Raw genomic sequence first — 20,065 nt, forward strand, 5'->3', positions numbered from 1 at the left:
CCCTGGCCTTTCCACCAGTTGGAAAGGGGCCCTGGGACTTGGTGTGATGTTGACACTGTACCCAGTGTGGAAAACTGGCAAAGGGCCCTGGAGAAGGCGGCAAAGGGCCTCCAGCTGCAGTCAAGGGCCAGAGAGCCCCACTAGCGGGGGGACTAGCCTCACCTGCGAGCAGGGAACCCTACGCTGGGGACCAAGCATTTCCCTTTGTTTCGGTTTCTGTTCACCACCCGGCCTCCGGATCTGAATCCCGACTCCCGGGGGCCTGTCCACAGACCGCCCCCCTGGCAGAGAGCAAGTCCCGCTCTTCAGACAGTCCCTCTCTCGTGGGAAGTTAATCAACTGGCATTTGGGGGCACAGCGGTCACAGCCAGCCTGGGCAGCATCACCTGGTCCCCAGAGCCCGACGCAGCCTGGGGCTGCGAGGCTGCGCCCTCCCGCGGAGCTGTCCCACCCGCGCCCCACAGGCTAGGTCCCTGGTCATGTTCTGCAGTCACCTTTGGGGCCCGGGGCACCAGGCATCCCGGCCACTCCTTTGAATCCAGGGCTTCCGGGATGACCTCTCTCACCCTGCCAGCCAGGGTCACCTCTATCCCCGGAGACGCCCTTCATGCCCACGGGGCCAGGGACACCTGTGTCACCTGGCTCCCCTCTGTCTCCAGGCAGACCTGTCAGGAAGGGGAAGGAAGATAAAACAAGATGAACAAATCACACAGAGAAAACACCTCTACGATATTTTTGAGACATCGATAACAATAACTTTTGGTAAGAAAAACGTCTTGGAAGGACAATGGGAAAGTGTAACCACGGAGGGGAGTCTGAAGGTGTGACTCGAGCGTGTAGCACACCGCAGGCTGGCCTCTCTAAAGAGGTCCTTGTCCGACAGCCGGCAGCCAGCCCGTGGGACACGAGTCACATGAGACTTTCTCCGCTCGGGTGCAAAGCCACGGAGCTGGAACGGCTGGGGTTACTCGTGGCTGGCGGCACTCCTGACACCGCTGGGGTTAGGTTCTAGGGGAGGTCCTGCGACACCTGCTGTCCTCATCTCGTTAGGGTGTCAGCAGCTGCCGGCCTGCCCTTCCCCAGCCTCCCCGACGAAGCTCAGCCCCTCTGTTAAACCCCTCAACGACTCCCAACGACTCCCTCACCCTTAGCTGGCACTCAACGCCTTCTGAACGCCGGCCCCACGTCCCTGTCTAGGCTCCCACCCCCTCCTCAGATGATGCGCTCTCCCCTGGCTGGTCTCCTGGGGCTGTCCCTCCTAGGAAGGGCCCGTCCTCCACGCCCGGCCCCTCCCGTCCCCTCCTCCCAAGGCTGTTCTAGCCCACGAGCTCCCCTGCGGTCTCAAACGCGGGGCCCCGCGGTCTGGTCACCCTGCTGCTCGCCCCGGCCAAACGCAAGCTTTCCCGTGGGTAATTCCATCCCCTCCCAAACCGTGGGCTCCATCAGGGAGGGCTTTGGCGTGCATCTTGTACACACCATGCTGTGCTCCACGCCTGAGAACAGGCAAGGCCTCGCGAACACTGGTACAGATGGCCCAAAGCCGCTGCCCAGGGTTCCCGTTACTGTGAAACCAGTGGGCGGCACGGTGTCACTCCCCCTGAGTGGAGCCTCCAGGTTTGGGACGCGGTCGAGGCCACTCCTGGGGGACGCATCTGGCTTACGTCTGACCTGTGTGGGGCACGGCAGTGCCTTGTGTGGACCGGCTACGGTCCTGGACAGAGCCGTCACCTGACTATGGCAAACGACAGACTAGGGTCACCCTGGACGTTGCCTCATGGACGTCTGGGCCCCTCCCAGCCTTTCTGTGATGCGCTCGGTCCCCCTGCAAGGGCTCCACTGAGCAAATGTCTACAGTTTCGTGTCTGTGCTTTCCTGCTCCCGCCCACCTCGCCCCATGGTTTTCCTGAAGGAGGGTTTTTCCTTTCTTCTCCAAAATTTTCACATTCAGGAAACAAATCACGTTGCCTCTTCAAAGCAGAGCAGATTTTGAACTTTTGCAGTGGGAATTCTGTTTTCCTAATGAAATCTTACCTAGAACCCTAATATACACAACAGGTGCAAAGGAAGGGCAGACTTCTCAGGCTGTTTGATGAAATACATGTCCTGAACCTGTCTGGGGCTGAGCTGTGTCCCTGCAGAATGCAAATGTTGACATCCTAACCCCAGTACCTTGGAATGTGACTGTATCTAAAGCTGGGCCTTTAAAGAGGTGATTGAAGTTAGTTAAATGAGGTCATGAGAGTGGGTCCCAACCCAGTGTGACAGTTGTCCTTATCAAAAGAGAGATTAGGATGCAGACACGCACAGAGGGGTGACCCTGTGAGGACACAGGGAGAAGACGGCCGTCTACACGCCAAGGAGAGAGGCCTCAGGAGAAACCAGCCCTATGGACACCCTCATCTTGGACTTCCAGCCTCCAGACCGTGAGAGAATAAATTCCTGTCTTTTAAGCCATGCCATGTGCGGTACTTTCCGAACCCCTGCAGCTCTTGAGAGGGGGGTTCCTTGGAGCACAGCTGAGAATTCCCCAAGGGGTCGGTGCTGGTTCCGTTGTCAGTGAGGCCCTGACTCCTTGATGGGAGGGTGGATCCTTACCTCCAAAACCTGGGGTGCCCGGCGGCCCCAAGGGCCCTTCCCGGCCAGGAGCTCCAGGGTAGCCATGCTGTCCTGGTGGCCCGGGCAGTCCCGGCTGGCCCGAAGGTCCTGGGAAGCCCTGCTGACCCTTCGGGCCCGGTATTCCCGGCATCCCCTGGCTTCCTGCAGGAACGGAGACAAGAGCCGTGAGGTCAACCCCATGCAGTTCATTGCAAACAACATCTGTCTCCTCAGACCTGTTCTATAAAAACAGGTTTTCCGGGTGGTAGGAAGTCCGTATAAATGACAAGATCGAAGTAACTCATGCTCTCACCCCGAGACAGTTACTAACATCTTGTTATATGTCCTGCTGGCCTCTTTTCTGTTCCCGTAACTATACCTAGAAGCAGACATTTGCAGAACTGACACATCGTTTTAAGTGCAGTTTTAATCTAGGGTTTTTCACTTGACATTACATTTTGAGCCTTTCGCCACATGTTAAAATACTCTTGGGACTTCCCTGGTGGTGCAGTGGTTAAGGATCCGCCTGCCAATGCAGGGGACACGGGTTCGAGCCCTGGTCCGGGAAGATCCCACATGCCGTGGAGCAACTCAGGCTGTGCGCCACAACTACTGAGCCTGCGAGCCACAACTCCTGAAGCCCACATGCCTAGAGCCCATGCTCCGCAACAAGAGAAGCCACCGCAATGAGAAGCCCGCGCACTGCAACGAAGAGTAGCCCCCGCTCGCCGCAACTAGAGAAAGCCTGAAGCGCAGCAATGAAGACCCAGTGCAGCCAAAAATAAATATAAATGAATAAATAAATAAAACTTATAAAAACAAATAAAATGCCCATCACAGGCACGTTAAATGGCTATGTAAGTAACATCCAGGTCTGCCCACTGCTCCTGACAGGGGCGGCCGAATAGACATGGATACAGTTTCCCAAAACCGATGCTTTGGAAGTCAGAGCTTTTGCAGACACAATATTCTCCCAAAGGGCAGGTCATCAAGGCGACGCTGAACACGGGAAGCCGCACAGGCTCGGAAGCTCCTCTGCTGCTGTGGGGTGCCGTTATGCTCAGACGCTTTGAAGTCTGTGGGAAACAGCTACACTTCAAACATCTACCACAAGCAGCCTTCTGTAAAAAAGCTCGGGCAGTTCTTACAGTCGGATCGCAGAAGAGACTGGCGGACACGTGCTCCTGAGGGTGGGGCGTCCAGCTGCCCGTCGAGAACCGGGCTCATCCCTCAGTGTCTCCCGTGAAGGACGCCTACTGGTTTGACGGCTGGTGTTGGGGAGTGTCACCTCTGGCACCACACAGGGAGCCCCTGTCTGCCTGGGCTTGGGCGCTGGGCTGATGACAGCACAGTCAATACATAACGGCTGATGCTTCTCTGACGGGGACCCCAAATGGCCTGGTGGTCACCCCACCCATTCCAGCAGCACAATCTCATTAAAGCCAGGCATTCTGGGTTCTCAGGGCCCGTTCTGCATAAACTGGGTACGCAAAGCCTTGGATGCCTTGTTCACTCACCAGACAAGAGGCATCTTCCCGCTTTGCTAAACATGCATCGGTGACGTTGTGAACGTTACATTTTTTTAAACCCATCAGTTTTACACCCACAGACTGAGCTGCGTTCCAGTTCATCTCTGTCTCCCTCCCAACCCCTCACCGGGCACGGCCAGCTCCTGCCTTCTTCGCAGAACCGCACACATTCTGCTGAAAGCAGCAGGGAGGACCCTAAGCTGCGCCCCACCCAACTTGGGAAGAGAGCACGTCGGCTCATCTGTACTCGCAGAAGAGCTAAGATGGCCTGTACACAGCATGACAACCCTGTTCTGAAACATTCTAAAGAAACGCTGGAACTAAGGCGGAGAAGAAGCAGCAGGACTCACAGCGTCCTGCATGCAGCCCTGGGCTTCTCACCCAACCCCCAGCAGAGATTTCTGACCCTGCCCCCCTGCCCCTGTGACTTACCCCGGAATCCAGGAGGGCCTCTTTCTCCGGGGGGGCCCTTCAGCCCAGAGCGTCCAGGCAGTCCGGTGTCTCCCCGGGGCCCGGGCTGGGCCCCCAAGACTTCTCCAGGGAGGCCCCTGTCTCCCGGAGGCCCGACTGGCCCCGGCAGGCCGGAGGGACCTGGGAGTCCATCCAGGCCAGGGCGGCCTACTGCACCTTTGACTCCTCGAGGCCCCACGAAGCCTGAAAGGAAACACAGGGCGTCCCTATAACGAGAGGTCTGCATCATGACATCTAAGCGAGGCACCAGAAAGAGAACAAGTGGCCGAGATCCTGCAGGAGGATGTTTGGCTTGTGTGGACTTAGTGAAACCGTCTACGGTTTTGTTTAGATGATACGATTCCCCAGTGCCTGGGCCTCTGCACACCAAGTAACACAGCCATGCTCCCGCACACCGTCTGAGCCGTGACCACAAAGGGACACCTGTGTTTGGGGCCACTGAGTCGTGGGCTGGGGCACACGGACACCCACGCAGGTACTCCCAACTTCTGCTCACAATTCATTACCAGAAACACGTTCATTTCCCTCCATGTACAGCTCAAACGTTTAAGCCCTTTTAGCCACTAAGTGGCTTCCATGATGCTTTGCCGTGGCAACTGTCGAGGAAATGGTTCGAACCGCTGACTCGGACAAGCTGCGAGCTGCAGGGTGGGCAGGCAACGCCGTGAGCAGCCAAACACAGGTGCTCTCTGCGTCGTATCTGGTGAGCGATCCGCAGATCGGGAACGGGTGCTGAGGGCTCAGAAGAGGATGACCTTATGTGCCCTTAGAAGGTCTCATACCCACTGGAGAGAAATCTCTCTGTGCACCTATCTCTTTTTTCCTGCCAGATCTGTAAGTTTCTTCTGCAAAATTCCAGCACAACTTCAGTGAGGAAAACGGCGACATTTTTTAATTTCCCAAGGACAAGAGCAAAAGTTGGCATCAAGCATTTGTCGAAACAGTTTCTAAATGTTAAAAGATGATCGAGGCGGGGCGGCCTGATGGTACACACAGTCCTTCCCTGAATTTACGTGGCCGAGCGGGAGTCCCACCCTGACTCACCTGGGGGTCCTGGGAATCCCTCTGGACCTGGATCTCCCGGGAGACCCTTGAGCCCTTGTGCTCCATCAGTTCCCGATAATCCCGGAAGCCCTCTGAGGCCTTTGGCACCTAAACAACCCAAAGAAACCACGACACAGGTCAGAGCCGCATAAGCCGACCCCAGCAGGAGATGAACAGGAGAGGGTCAAGGCCGGCACCCGACTTAACGTGGCCTCTTAGGAAACGGGGAAGTGACGAGGCTGGGGGATGTCAGCCCCGAAACAGCACCTCTGACAGCTGGCCACCGAGTGTCAGTCTCCATGGGCACCTGTCAGTCTACGCCAGAAACGACGAACCTCGGCTCTCATCACGACCTCATGATCTCATTAACCTGATGATCTCACTAACTTCATGTTGTTGAAACATGTCGAAAGTCCTCTCCCCTCACACGCGATGCATGTACATTCCGGGCTCTGCTCCCCCAGCACCTGGTGAAAACTGTCCCACTGCAGTCTGAGCCCCTCCCCCTAAGAGTCGCCACCACTTTGGGGACAGCAGCGTTCGTGCCTGTGCTGGGATCCACGATGGACAGACCCCTCCGGGGCTCGGGCAGGGAGGGTCGCGAAATGCCACGTGGATAATGCGCTCGGCTCTCGGAAGCCAATACAGGGCCCTTAACTCTGCTTCTTGGTGCAGGTGACGCTTCTGCATTTTGCCTCACCGTCCCCAGATCCTGTCACCCCTGTGCACCTGGACGACACTCTCAAGATCCAGGGTGCCTACGATCAGCCAACGCGCTTTTCCAGTTTGGGGCTACCTCGCACTGTAGTACTTTACAGTTTACACAGGACCTCAGCTCCAGGGTTACGTGTGCAGCATTCAGGGCACCACGTGCAAACTAGGGGCCGTCTGGAACACCTGCACTGCTCTCATACAGGCGAGGAGCCTAAGTTCCAGAAGGAACAGGTGAGATGCCCAAAGCCCACAGCTGACGAGCGGTGGACCGAGACTCGCACACGGGCTGCTGGCGTCCACGCCGGATCGTCTGAGTGGCCCCTCCGTGGGTGGTGGAGGCGTCTTCTCCGCCCCGTCCCAGTCAGAGGAGGGGTGAATCGGAAGGCAGACCCCCCGGGCCGAGCTCTGCCCAGCGGTGCAGGCTGAGAGCTCGCCATCCTAGGCTGACTGACACGGCGTCGGGGCATCGGCAGCTGTGGTCACTCAGCCCGTCTGTCATCTCTGAAAGGCCGCCCCACGGAGGGGGAGCCTGGACGGCCCCAGACCGGGCTCTGTGACCCAGAACCCTTCCTGAGTCCACATGGATCTTCAGCTGGGTGATGGTCTGTGGCAGCAAAGCCCAGCTCCCAGATCCTACAGACACGTTCCTAGCCCCGTGGGTCTGCTTTTCTCTCAGTCAAAACCCGAAAGAAACACTCCTCTCCCGCATGATCCTCTTCTACACCCTGGGACACACGGGGATACAAGGAACGCACAGAGCTAAGCCTCCTCTCTGGGCTTGGGGCGCTGCCGTCTCTGCCAGGCTCGGGTGCCCACCGGGCCTGTGTCGCAGCTGAGGCTGACTTCCACGTGGCAGGCAGCCTCTCTCTTACCCTAGGGTTCGCTAGGTGTCACTACACTGACGCGCGCAAGTCGGCTTCCTATAGAAGCTGCCAGTGTGCGGTACGGTACTGAGAATCCTGTGATATCCAGGCGGGGGCGGGGAGGGCAACGCGGGGTCGGGGGCAGAGGAAGAGAGCCGGAGAGGGGAAGGGAAGACACGGACGCACGGAGGAAGGCTGGAAGCGCTCTCCCATTACCTGGGGGGCCGGGGGGGCCCGGCTGGCCCGGCGATCCCTTAGGCCCTCCAACACAACCTGGGAAGAGAGGACAGGGGAGCTGTAGCCACGGTCCACACCCATCGTCACAGCTTTGGACGTGTCTAATGTCGAGAGCGCCGGCCGTGAAAACCGGCTGCCTCTTTACCATCAGAGTAATTTAATGATTCCACTAATCTCGATGCTGATGTAACTGTAATTTCATTTGATAATGAAATCAGAATATTAATATAGGAGGCACATAAGTAAGTCCAGTCGGATGAAAACACGTGCCGTGCTGGCAGTGAGGGCTCCACCCTCTCGGAGGGCAATACCTCACACAGCGGAGTTCATCCAGGTGTCCTTAACCCCTGCCCCCGCCCTCCCCGACCCCAGGGCAATTCCCACCGGGGAGGGAGGAAGCTTTCAGTTTCAAAAGCAATGCTGTGACTTCTCCTTTGTGACTTCCATTACTTTCAGAATTAGCAGAGGCAACTCGTTTCGCTGTGAGTCGTGCAAAACGAAAGCCGGTGGCAGCCACCTCTGGCTGGTGACAGCGCGCAGGGGTATTCTGTCGGACAGAGCACGCTTGCAGACACAGCAGTCCTTCGAGATGCCCTTTGTCTGTCTGCCTGTGATGTGGCAGGGCTCCTATCTTGGCTCGACTTAGCGGCCAAAGAGGGGCTTTGGTCCCCTCTGCCACACGAAGGGTCCGAGGTGCAAAGGTGGACAGCCGAGGCCATGAAAAGAAAGGACCTCGGCCGTCTTCAGGGGGCCTGGGCTCTAGCTGGCAGAGCCTCACCCCCAGGGGCCTTCTCGCACCTTTGAGACTGGCCAGCTCTCTGGAAGCTCTGGGGTTGCCGTTCCTGCTCTGCACCCTCACCCTGAGCTCCCGATCTATCCCCACACCTCATGCGGGGGACCCACGGATCCTGATGCTGCTTCTCCAACCCCTGGCCTTTATCCCAAACGCCTTACTCCAGACCCTCAACTGCCACTGGTGAGCTGCCACCGTCCGGATGTTCTGCCGGCACCTTTGACTCCAAAAAAACTCATCCTCTCTGCTCTGCTCTTCAAATCCTGCCCGAGGCCTGGCATCCATCCCTCTGCCTGGCTTGCCACCTCGGTTTCTAGGCCCCCCTGGCCAGAGACTTGGCCTGTCCGATGGCAGCCGGCTCAACTTCTGGACCATCCCCTCCCCTGAGCTCGCATCATCTGGGCATCCTCTCCTTATCCGTCGGCCCTGTTCCTTCTAGCATCCATTCATCACTGGACCAAATTCTTCTCCCATCTGGACTCACTCCTCACCCCGCATAATGAGCAAATAATTCAGTTGCCCTTTACACACACAGAGACGTATATTTTAGGCGTGAAAGGACTTATCTGTTGAGTTCTTACCAATACTGTAAACAGATGCTTTGTACTGCAGGGACAACTTGGTGACACGAGGTCATCACACTTGCCCTTCCCTGGGCTCTAGGCTGAGGCAGATGGAGCGCAGCTCCAAGTCCACAAGCGTTTCTATTTCTGATGGCAGCTCTGTGCCCACGGTAGGGATCACATCAGTTCTAGCATATATTCTACAAACTGAGAGTTTTCAAGAATTCTAAAGCCGCCCGACGGTCATGACAGTACCTGGCTGGACGGTCTCCTGTCCATCTGTTCCGACGGGCCTTTTCACACCCGTATCACAATCTAGGGGTGAGACAGCGACAGAGTGAGGCAATTCTGCAATAACGGAAAGTGCCTGGCTTTTCCGTGTGTGTGTGTGTCTGTGTGTGTGTGTGTGTGTGTGTGTGTGTGTGTGTGTGTGGTGGGAAGGCTGGGACGGGCAGGGCATCAGAGGCCCATTGCTGGACTTCTGTGCTGAGCCTCTGTAACTCCAGCACTAGAGGGAGAGGCCCCACGTTCCAGCTGGCGAGAGGAAGCTGCAGTGGGTTCAGAAAACCCCGTGGCCGGGTGTCGCTCGTGTGTGATGAGAACCGATGGTGTGACACCATCTCACGTGACTCGCCCCGGGGAATTCGCGCACTGCCTAAGAAGAAGAGCGGGTGTAGAAGCACAGTGTCTCATGACTTTGAAAGACGCAAGCCTGGACCCGCCCCCCCGCCCCCACCGTACCTATTTGTCCTGGAGTGCCGGGGGCGCCGGGAGGCCCGGGGAAGCCTGGAGGTCCAGGTAATCCAGCATCGCCGGGGAAGCCACGCTCGCCTTTGGGGCCTGGCAGCCCCAATCCTGGGGGGCCCCTGTCTCCTGGAATGCCCTTAGTACCGGGGGGTCCTGGGTGGCCTGCGTCCCCTGAGGGGCCTTTGATGCCATCACCCTGTGAGAAATTTGGTTCATCTCTTACAATACATGTAAACCCCAAAGACAGCCATCTTCCCAGCTACTTTCCCCCGTTCCCTGAATTCTGCGCTCTGGATACAGAGATGAGTAGGAACTGACAGTCGTGGTCTCACCAAGCCACAGAAGTAAAGGACAGACTTTCTAACAACCACGGACAACACCCTCGAAGACAGTTCTGGAAGGCATAGGAATCTGAGTATTCTTCTCTTTCCAAGCCACCAGCGCCCTGCTTGGACCTTCATTCTCCGGGGGAATTCTTCAAGGGAACGGTTAGGCACAGATTTGGCGAAATGGGGGCAGGAACACGTTATTTCATTGTTGGGATTCAGCGTTTGTGACCCATCTCCTAGTCAGAAGGGACAACGCAGCGGTGAAGGGAAGGAAGTCTTTGGTTTGGACGAGAAAGTGCATCAGAAATAAGGAGAGACGATGGGACCAGGAGAGCAGGAAGCCGGGAGGCACCGGGCACAGCCGTGACCTACTCATGCAACTCCTCAGAGGAGGGTGAGGGCAGAGAGGGAGGAGAAGGGGTCTAGTGTCCGTGGCCAACCGCCCTTCCCCGTCTGACCCCCACTTTTCCCCACAGAAAGGAGGCTGGGGGCTCTGCATCTTATCACACACAGGCTCTTTCAATGCCGGTGTGTGTTTGCTGCAAAAATGCAGCTGTGTATTTTACAGGTGACCCTAGAAAAAGCGTTCCACCTTCCATCTAGGAATATTCGACCCGGGGGGCTCTCGTTCTACGTGATGGCAAGAGGAATATTTATTTCCTCTTTTTCTCTTACATGCTCACTCAGGGCTTGGCTTCCAGCCTCACTCACTGTTTCCTAGAAAATATGACTGCTGCTCACGAAAAGAGAACAGGTTGCACTGGGAGGATTTTCTGCTGTGTTAGCACCTCTGACGCTCACGGGTTTAAGCATGTGACTGATGGGGATGAGGGCAGAGCCGCCACCCCTGCCCGCCAGCGGTACTCACGGGAGAGCCTGGGAGGCCTGGGAATCCATCCAGCCCATCACGGCCTGGGATGCCGCTGTCCCCTTTCAGTCCAGGCACACCTGGGACACCTGGCTGGCCCCGCTCACCTGGGGGAGGAGTGCCGCGTGAGTTGCTCACCCAGGGAAGCCACAGAAGGGTGCATGGTCTAAGATATGCTGGCCACAGGACTGACCTTTGGTGGTGATGGTTCGAGAATCTCCCTTCATTCCTTTGGGCCCGGGAGGGCCAACACCACCAGGGGCTCCCTGCAGAAACAAACACAAGGTTTCTTCCTCCTTCACACTGTTAAGGGCGGCCGAGAAGACAATGATTTTCGTTTATACAACCTGAGGGCCCTTACCTGTCATCAAGCCCAGAGCCACACACCTCTGTCCCTGGCCACCAATCACAGATGGCCACGGGGCACTTGAACGTGGCCAGCGGGACTGAGACACTGAATGTTTAATTTTAAATAGTTAAAACTTAAGGGAAGTAGCCACACATGGCTGGATGGTGAAAACAAGAACCTTGCTACTCAAAGTGTGGTCCCCAGACGGGTAGCACCAGCCTCCCTGGGGGCTTGTCAGGAATGCAGACGCTCAGGCCCACCCAGGGCAACCGAACCGCAATGTGCAGCTCCACAAAGTCCCAGGGATTCGTAAACCCATTAGCTTTGGAGGAGCTAGGGCTGCTAACCCTAACTGCCATCTTGTTGAATCCGGGCAAATAATGTGCCTCCAAGTACGAAGGACGGACATTTGTATCATACTGAGAACAGCAAGAGTATCTAATCGACAGCTTGTCTTCCTAACTGAAATCAAGGTTGGAAAAAGATCATACTTCACAGACAAGTCACTGCAGGAACACTCACGTCTTAAGGTGTAAAATCTAGTTTAGGTCTTTCGACGAGCAGGAACGATGAACGTTTCCTGAGGCTTTCTAATGTGCGTGATATGCCAGTTTGGGGCAACTCTCGGTTACTGGTATTTGCAAGAATACGGGAACTTTTAGTGTTGGTTTAATTAAATGGAATGTTTCAAGGGATCGTAAGTTCTTTTCACCTAAAAAATTCCACAGCTACTTGATTTATTGATTTCGTTCTTTGCAGAAAAGGGTGACATTCCCTCAGTAACTAGAACAGCATGTCACACACAGGCAGTGCTCGACCAGGAGGTGCTGGGCCGATGGACGGATGCATGTATGCATGCTAATCGACCCCCATACTTCAAGCGCTCTGCCAGGTTCTATTAGTACAGATATTAAACCACCAAAAACTGTCTCAGGCATTCCTGCCGCAGATACATAAACATATAATTAAATGCAAGATAAACACGGTACCTGAGATGTTTGAACGCAAGTGCTGTGGGTGTGCATGCGGTACAGCTGGGGAGAGCACGTGCTCCTGGAAGACTTTAGAGATTCCGTGTGCACGAAATGGGATCCATTTGACTTCTCAGAAATATTCCATCATTTTATAAATAACTGAAGGTCCTACCAGTCCTGCCATTATTCAGTTTGGATTCTCACTACGTACACTTTTTCTGAATACTTGAGCAACGTCTACATGCTCAGCCATGATTTGGAGATGGTGTCATTTTTAAAGTAGGAGGAAATGTAGCATCTATTATGTTCAGTGGGATAAAACTATTTTTCTGAGAAGTCCCGGAGAATGGAGAGGTGCCGTGGACCTCATTTTCACCTGCAAAGCTCCCGCGACACGAAGCAGTTATGAGTCATGAGCCTCTGCACCGACAGCTCTGAGTGGCTGCAACTCCCCTGCATCTGGACATGAAGCCAGATTGTTCTAACCGTCCCTGGCCAAGTGTCCTGAGCAAACTTTCCTCTATTGCTGAATGTATAAAACGATAGACTTTTCATTTTATAAATCTCTTGCAGCTCTCTTTTTAAGTAAAAATAAATAAAAAATATAGTTTCTTTGCCTTCATCTGAAATTTGCTTTGAGATCCTTGGTCAGTTAAAACCTGCCACGAAGAAAGATCTACTCAAGATGATCTTTTCCTCAGGTGTGAAGTAAAGCCCACTTAGCTGGAATCCAGAAAATGTCATACATTCTTCCAAACTAAATTCATGATATACTTGGAAGTCTCACTTTTTATCAAGCTAAGGGAGGCTTTATTGAAATGCTAAATCGTCCTATACTAAATCTGAAGGGGTGAACACACAGTATGTGGTGTGTAGCTTTGCATTCAAAATGCTAGAAGCGTTGCTTTTTTTGAGATATAATTCACATGCTATAAGATTAACCATTTTAAAGCATACAATTTAGTGTTTTTGGTTTTTTTGTGTGTATTTTCACGAGGTTCTGCAACCATCACTATTACCTAAATCCAGACCATTTTCATCACCCCAGAAAGAAACAGTCACTCTCATTCCCCCCGCCACCCCCAGCCCTTGGTAACCACCAAGATACTTCATCTCAAGATGCCTCTTCTGGACACTTCATACAAATAGCATCATATAATATCTGTTCCTTTGTGTATTATTTCACTTAGCATAATGTTTCTGAGGGCACCACACTGTAGCACGTGTCAGCACTTCATCCCTTTTGATGGCTGAATAATGTCCCATCGGGTGGGTATGCTACGTTTCATTGATCCATTTATGGGCATTTGGGTTTTTTCTACTTTCCGGCTGGTATCATGAATGCTGCTGTGAGCTTAATGCACAAGTTTTGGTGTGGACACGTGTTTTCAGTTCTCCTGGGTCTGTACTGGGAGGGGACTTTCTGGGTCACACGACACCTCTAAGTTTGACTTTTTAAAAATTTGTTGCCTGCGCTGTATGGCTTGTGGGATTTTAGTTCCTCAACTAGGGATTGAACCCAGTCCCTAGGCAGTGAGAGCACAGAGTCCTAACCAGTGGACTGCCAGGGAATTCCCTATGTTTGACTTTTTTGAGGAAGCATCAAACTTTTCCACAGTGCCTGCCCCATTTCACATTCCCACCAGGAAAAGCTTTAAAGCTCCTCTTGGAATACGTGGCTTTTTTGAATGTCACACTGGGTACATAAGCGTTGCTGGTCTAAAGCTGTATTAATTCAATAAATAAAAGCCGGGAATGGGGAAATGGGCCGGGCGTCAAGGTCGTCTTATCGGCTTCGTGGTACAACTGGGCTCTCACCTTGAATCCTGGGAACCCGGGGATGCCGTGCTGGCCGGGGTCTCCCGGGCTGCCTTTCCTCCCTGGTTCCCCATTGGTGCCGGGAAAGCCCTTGGGTCCTGGTGGCCCCGGAAGACCCCCAATGAACTGGTCACCCTCTGCACATTGACAGTCGCCGGCATCGCCTGCAACGTGGGTGGAGAGAGAGGGACTTGTTATTTGCTCGTGAAGCATGTGTACGACCCTCCTGTTGGCTCTGCCGGGGACAGGAGGGCAAGGGGCTGAGGGCTTGGCTGGGGGCGTGGCCACCGCAGGACACGCCTACTCTGGTCCTCACTCCCTCTCATTCTTAGACAAGGAGCGTGAGATGCAGATACGTAAAGAACAGGACGTTGACGGAGGTGTGGGAGGAGTTGGGGACTCAGCGACAGGAGTTCTGAGAAGCCACCGCAGGGGCCTCGGGGGGAGGGCAGGAAGGTCCAGGGTGAAGGGGAGCCCGAGAGAGGGCGGCCTGGCAGCAGCTGCGGGCTTGGAGCCCAAGGTCCTGGTGCGGAGGGAAGAAATACGTGCCCTCCCTTCTTCTGTCTTGCTGGCTGGACCCAGGGAGCCCGGGGGCAGGGGACGGCCGAGCTGGAGGCTGGTGATCGGCTTGGCTCCCAGGGCGCAAAGGGGGACACGTGACGGCCCAGGGGTGCCGAGCTGCCCAGCTCATCCACGACGCCGGACCCCTGCACCGCCCACAGCTCCACGCGTGCCGCAGAGGTCTGGCGGTTAAAACCCGGGATGCCCAGGGATGGGCGAGCCGAACAGGCCCCCCCCGCGAGGTCCCCACAGGCGGCCCTTGCCTGGAGAGGTGGGGTCCCCCAGGCGAAGCAGGGAGAGGAAAGCAAGCACAGCTCGTTCCCACCAGCGTCCGCCCCACCTGGGCAGGTCACGTCTCTCCTGCTTTGCCACCGCCTTGCTGCCAACGCATCCCTAACTCGGAGAGTCGGGTTAGGACCAAACCAGATGACGACCCTACAGCCCTCTGCAAATACTTGTTACATTTTCTTGGAGCCGAGGGCTCGGATGAGTCATCTGAATTCAGTCTAAGAGGCCACCGTGCATCTTTTCTGTCCCATGTTGGGCCCCGTGTTGCCTGAAAGTTCAGTGATGAACGTGGCAGACAGAACAGAGACGGGAGAGCCAGCTGAGAGCTGGGTGTGCGGAAAATGAGGAGATGCCGCCCCCCAGTGTGAGGGCCCTGGCAGGGAGGGGGCCGGGGGGAAGCAGGGGCTCGTCCTCTTCTTGGAACCAGTGAAGGGTGAGCTGGACTCAGGAGGGCCAAGCAGCGCCCCGCCCCCTGCTGTTCCCGGACTCCTCACCTTTCCATCCTTTCTGTCCGCGAGCCCCGGGGAAACCATAAGGTCCAGGGTAGCCCACCCTGCCCTTTGCTCCTTTAAGGCCGAAAAGGAAACCTGAGGAGAAAACCCACAAGGACGGCACGTTAGCACAGCCCAGGACCCCGTATGCCCCCACCCCCTATCCCCCCACCCCGTGTGGGAAGGGTTACAGCCGAGTCTCCCAACAGAAAATGGCCCCCATTCCAATTCCATCCCGACTACTTGCACAAAGACACGGAGACTTTATGTTTTGTGGCCATTTTGCTTCCAGGATTGGAAACACATGTGAACGCCTATGATTTTAGCTTTTCCATTGAAGTCTAGAAATAGAAATCTTTACTTTTCGGAAACACTGAGTCCAAAGAAGACTTTAGGTTTTTTTAACCACGTGTTTTACTTCAACTTGGGTTCTAAGACTACTGCAACTTCTGGTTCCCAGCATGACAGAAAACCCAAACAGTAAAAGATGTTAAAATGAACCGGCTTCCCCAGTTCTGTCCTCTCCTCTGGAACACGCGAGCGCCTGTGCACGCCCCTGCCCCCAGACCCCACCATCTTTCCTCTTTCACTCCTTTGGGTGCACACACGTAACCATGTAGATAACTTGCGATTCTCCCACCCCCATCACTAGGATCACGGTACTTCAGGCATCCTTTCACCATGTGCAGGGCTCTGATAATTCCAAGCAGGGACATCCGGGTGAGGGTGTAAGAAACAGACTCTAAAAGCCCACAAAACGCTCCGCGTCCCACTTGAGCAGAGCGCCATCTCGTGGTGGGAACTGGGCTGCACATTCCTGGGAAGCACCACTGCTGGGTACTGACTCCCAGGACTCTGGCCCGAGCTCCGGGGTATGTGGAGATGGGTTGAGGCCCAGGAGGGGACCATGCTGGGTGGGGAGCTGGGGAGGGGAGACCCAGAGTTCGGTTTGGGGCATGCAAATTTGGAGATGCCCGTGAGACACACAGTGGTGACGAGGTGTCCAGCTAACAGCCGGGATGAGTTTGCAGCTCAGCAGACTGAACTGGGCTAGGGACACAGTTAGGGAGAGCTGGCACCTAACTGGTGTTTAGATTCCTGTGAATGCGGGAGCGTGCTAGATAGAGAGACACAGACAGGAGCTCCACTGCCCATGGGATGGTGGAGGGGGAAGAAGGAAGACCTAGCAAAGGAGCCGCAAAAAGAAGGGGAGAGATGACAAGGCGTGGGGGGAGGGGAGCTGGAGAAGAGAGTGTGTGTGTGGGGTGCCGGCTGCCCCCTGTACCGCTGGGAGGCTGCTGACAGAGCAAATGGTGCCCAGGATGTGGCTCCACAGGTCACTGGTGACCAGGTCACCAGCATGTCAGCCTAGCGGTGGGCTGAGGGCTTTATGCTATGTTTCCACATTCTCCCGATATGTTAGGAGAAGCTAGTATTACAGGTAGTTATTTAATCACAGATACTCCAGGGACGTTGGCTTTTAAAATCTGAGACGAAGACATTGTGGGTATGCTTCACAGCGTTTGCAAATCTAGACAGAAAAGGCAGTTTTGGGCCATCTTAAGGTTCCATCCTCCCTCCTTCCTACACTGCTTTTTTCTTCATCTGGTAAATTCATAATTTCAAGCAAGTCCTAAAGAACAGCACTGTGCCAGGGAACTCTTCCTAATGCACCGTGGTAACCTAAATGGGAGGGCAGTCCAAAAGGGAGGGGATCTCTGTATGTGTACGGCTGAGTCATTTTGCTGTGCAGTGGAGGCTGATACAACGCTATAAAGCAACCATAGTCCAATAAAAATTAATTAAAAAAAATAAAGGGATCTCCTGATGAAAAAAAAAAAAAAAACAAAAAAAGAATAGCAGTGCACCTCTGCGATGTTTCCAAAGTGATTTTCCTGAGGAGGTCAGTGGCCGTAATAAACCTGGCAGTAGTTTGACTTATTCTAGAGCCCCGGCAGTCGACTCAGTTACCTGAGCTGAACTGGACGTAAGCAAAACGTTTAGCTCAGAAAGAAAACCGGCTTCACGGTTTGATTTTGCTGGAGCGGCAAAAGAGTAAAAATTCTGGTTTCCATCAGTAGCAACACATAAAACTGAGTGAAATGCAGTTAACGGGAAAAGAATCCAACGGTTTCATTCCAGGGAAAGCGCTGAAGAACTCTTTGGGACTCAAGGTCATCGATGTTAAATTATGACTCTACACAAAAATATTTAAAAGGCCGTTAAGGTTGGCTACTTTTTGTACAAGAGATTGCTTTTAAAAAAGTGATTTGGGAGCAATGTGTCTCATAAGATAAAATAAACATTTCAAGGAGAACTGAAGTTGATAAAATGTATCAGACACCATTCCATCTGTTTTATAAATTCTCCCTTCAGTTAACCACATGGACCGGAAATTAGTTAATTTGTTTACAGATGACTTACATTGGTAAATCATAGATTTACTAAGCAAGACGTACAAAGCCAGATGGTATGTGTTTGTGTCTATCAAAATGGAATTTAGTTACAGGAATGATGGCAAGGTTAGCCTTCAATCACAGTCTTTTGAAGAGGCTGTATTTTTATGCTTTTATTTTTAACACATCATGTTCTGTTGCCAAAAAAGGAAAACTCAACAGATACCATTTACTCAGGATATGTAACGTTCACAGAAACTTAGCCATTATCACAGATGCCGCAGTAATAGATATTACTGCCAGGATAATAAAAAAGATGCGTGATAACAGTGCTCAAAGTATTTGGCAAATTCCAGGGAAATGTCTGCACCCCGAATTTTTCAAAAGAACGTGAGAATCTGCTTTTTGCAGTTGAAGGAAAATTGGGAACGTAGAGCCTTAGTAGCTTAAAATTTAACGTGGAAGACAACAGAGAAGTGACTGCTGAATTTTTAGTGGAAGGAGCGTGTACTGATGTGCTTCTCATGCGTCCAACAGTTTTCCTTCTACAGAGACAGCAATGAGAAGCTGGCTTCTGAAAGCAAGCTCGATCTACCTTTCACTGAACTCACACACTATCCATTAGCACATGTGAAGAGGGGAATCTGTCAGAGATGAGCGGGGGGTGACATCAGGAATTAAAAGTCAAATATTTTGAAAAGAAGATGCTGAATTGTGTCCATGTCACAGAGACAGAAATAGTGACCTCTTTTTTAGTTCGATTTTACAATGTTCAAAGCATAACCCTGAAGCTGGAAGCTGAGAGAATAACTGTTTTGGAGGGCAAGGCTCCTTGGAGCTCAGCTGAAAGATGAGCCACGGTTGCATCAGAACCTGGAAACTCAGTTTCGTGCCCGACAGCATGAGGGTCCAGACGCCGTGCCTGTCCAGTCTGTAGACTCTCAGCATCTTCCGTCTGGGCCCCGCCAAGGGCTGCCACGTCCCGTTACAGGTGGTGCAGCCACTCCTGGTGTGAAGCAGCGTCACCTGTTCAGCTGTAGCTCTGGCTCCTCGGGGGCCCAGATCACCAAGGCTGCCTATCGCGTTGGTTAACCCAGGGGAGAGGCTGTTTGTCAGGGCGGGCCTCTCCTGCCTGCACCCCAGAGTGCCCACCACACTCTCACACTGCCCACTGCCTAGTTCACGGAATTATTTACAAGAAAATCCCAAGTGAAAATCCAACCGGGGCCAGGCTTTGTCTGGACACTGGCACGACGTCCCTTGAGTTTCCCTCCACTTACCGTCTGGGCCAGGTGGTCCCGGGAACCCTGGGGGACCTCGGAGTCCTGGCTTTCCGTCAGCTCCCGGCAGGCCGGGGTACAGGGCGGGGATGCCCTGCTCTCCTGTGAAGCCTTTGGGTCCCATCTCGCCCCGTAAGCCTCTCTTCTCATCTGAAAATCCAACAGCGATCACAGCAGCGTGAGACCTCTGAGATTCAATCGCCCGCGCCGGCGTTCCCGCCCCGGGAGGCCCCCAGCTGGGCCAGTGGTTTACAGTCCCATCAGTGACTTAAAGGGCAACGCCGCCGGTATAGTTCATCACTATCTTTCCACTTGAAGAAGCCCCTCTCCTGGCCCCCAGACGACGGACCGAGAGTTGTTATAACGCTGGACGACACCCGTGCTCTTCCCGGCCAAGTGACAGAATCACGTGAGGTATCGTCAGCACACCTCCGACCGAGTGAGGGAGTCACTGTCACAGATGCGTGCTTCTGTGACGACATCCCAACACGTATTCGAGATTTATTAGAGCTGCTGGGCCAGCCTATGAGACAGAGCGCCGACTGGGGGACCGTGCAGCCAGCGAGGGGCAGGGGTTTGTGTGAGACCCGAGGGGACGTCTCAGTTTCGATGCCGTTGGAAGCACGTTACCTTCATCTCCGATGGATGTCCCAGGCTGGCCTGGCAAGCCGAGGTCTCCAGGCTCCCCCCGGGCTCCTGGGTCCCCGGGGGCTCCATGGAATCCTGGGTCCCCTCTGGCACCTGGAACCAAGACAGGCCCCACGTTATGAACAAGACTGTCGTCCAGGACTCAAGGCAGATGTTCACTTTTCCGTTGAACGTATATTTACTGATATTCTGTCCATCGCATGGGGCCGGCGGTGTCTAAATGTTTCATCTATGGTGGCCCCTGCTTTCAAGGAGCTCATTTTCAACCAAAGAGGACTGATAAAAGATCCCTATAAATGTTATAAAACACGAGAGGAACAGAACGCCAACAAGATACAGAGAGGTTTCAAAGGAGGGGAGGATTATTTGGGGGGAAGTCTGACATGGAGGGACCACAGAGCATGAGAATAATAGAAGTGGACAGTATTTTTGAGCCCTTGAGTGTGCAGACTCAGCGCTACACACTTGGCTGACATCTGATTCCCGTAAAAGCGCGTGTGCATAGCA

General features: G+C 54.0%; 1 protein-coding gene across 3 annotated transcripts in view; it reads right to left on the reverse strand.

Moving 5' to 3' along the window:
- The window catches only part of COL4A2 (collagen type IV alpha 2 chain), a 176,680-nt gene that overhangs the window by 19,240 nt on the left and 137,375 nt on the right, over positions 1–20,065 (reverse strand). For all 3 annotated transcript variants that reach the window (XM_024753978.1, XM_024753976.1, XM_024753977.1), the window contains exons 19-31: positions 19,541–19,651; positions 18,911–19,060; positions 15,238–15,330; positions 13,895–14,058; positions 10,947–11,019; positions 10,754–10,860; positions 9,551–9,752; positions 9,065–9,124; positions 7,433–7,489; positions 5,640–5,747; positions 4,557–4,778; positions 2,596–2,757; positions 495–665 (exon numbers count right to left, since the gene is read on the reverse strand). In XM_024753978.1, the coding sequence (XP_024609746.1) occupies positions 495–665; positions 2,596–2,757; positions 4,557–4,778; positions 5,640–5,747; positions 7,433–7,489; positions 9,065–9,124; positions 9,551–9,752; positions 10,754–10,860; positions 10,947–11,019; positions 13,895–14,058; positions 15,238–15,330; positions 18,911–19,060; positions 19,541–19,651 (1,680 nt within the window). The remainder of the gene's footprint in view (positions 1–494; positions 666–2,595; positions 2,758–4,556; positions 4,779–5,639; positions 5,748–7,432; positions 7,490–9,064; positions 9,125–9,550; positions 9,753–10,753; positions 10,861–10,946; positions 11,020–13,894; positions 14,059–15,237; positions 15,331–18,910; positions 19,061–19,540; positions 19,652–20,065) is intronic.

This window comes from Neophocaena asiaeorientalis, unplaced genomic scaffold (assembly GCF_003031525.2).
Source record: "Neophocaena asiaeorientalis asiaeorientalis breed wild unplaced genomic scaffold, Neophocaena_asiaeorientalis_V1.1 scaffold684, whole genome shotgun sequence".
In the NCBI taxonomy this organism is placed as follows: domain Eukaryota; kingdom Metazoa; phylum Chordata; class Mammalia; order Artiodactyla; family Phocoenidae; genus Neophocaena; species Neophocaena asiaeorientalis.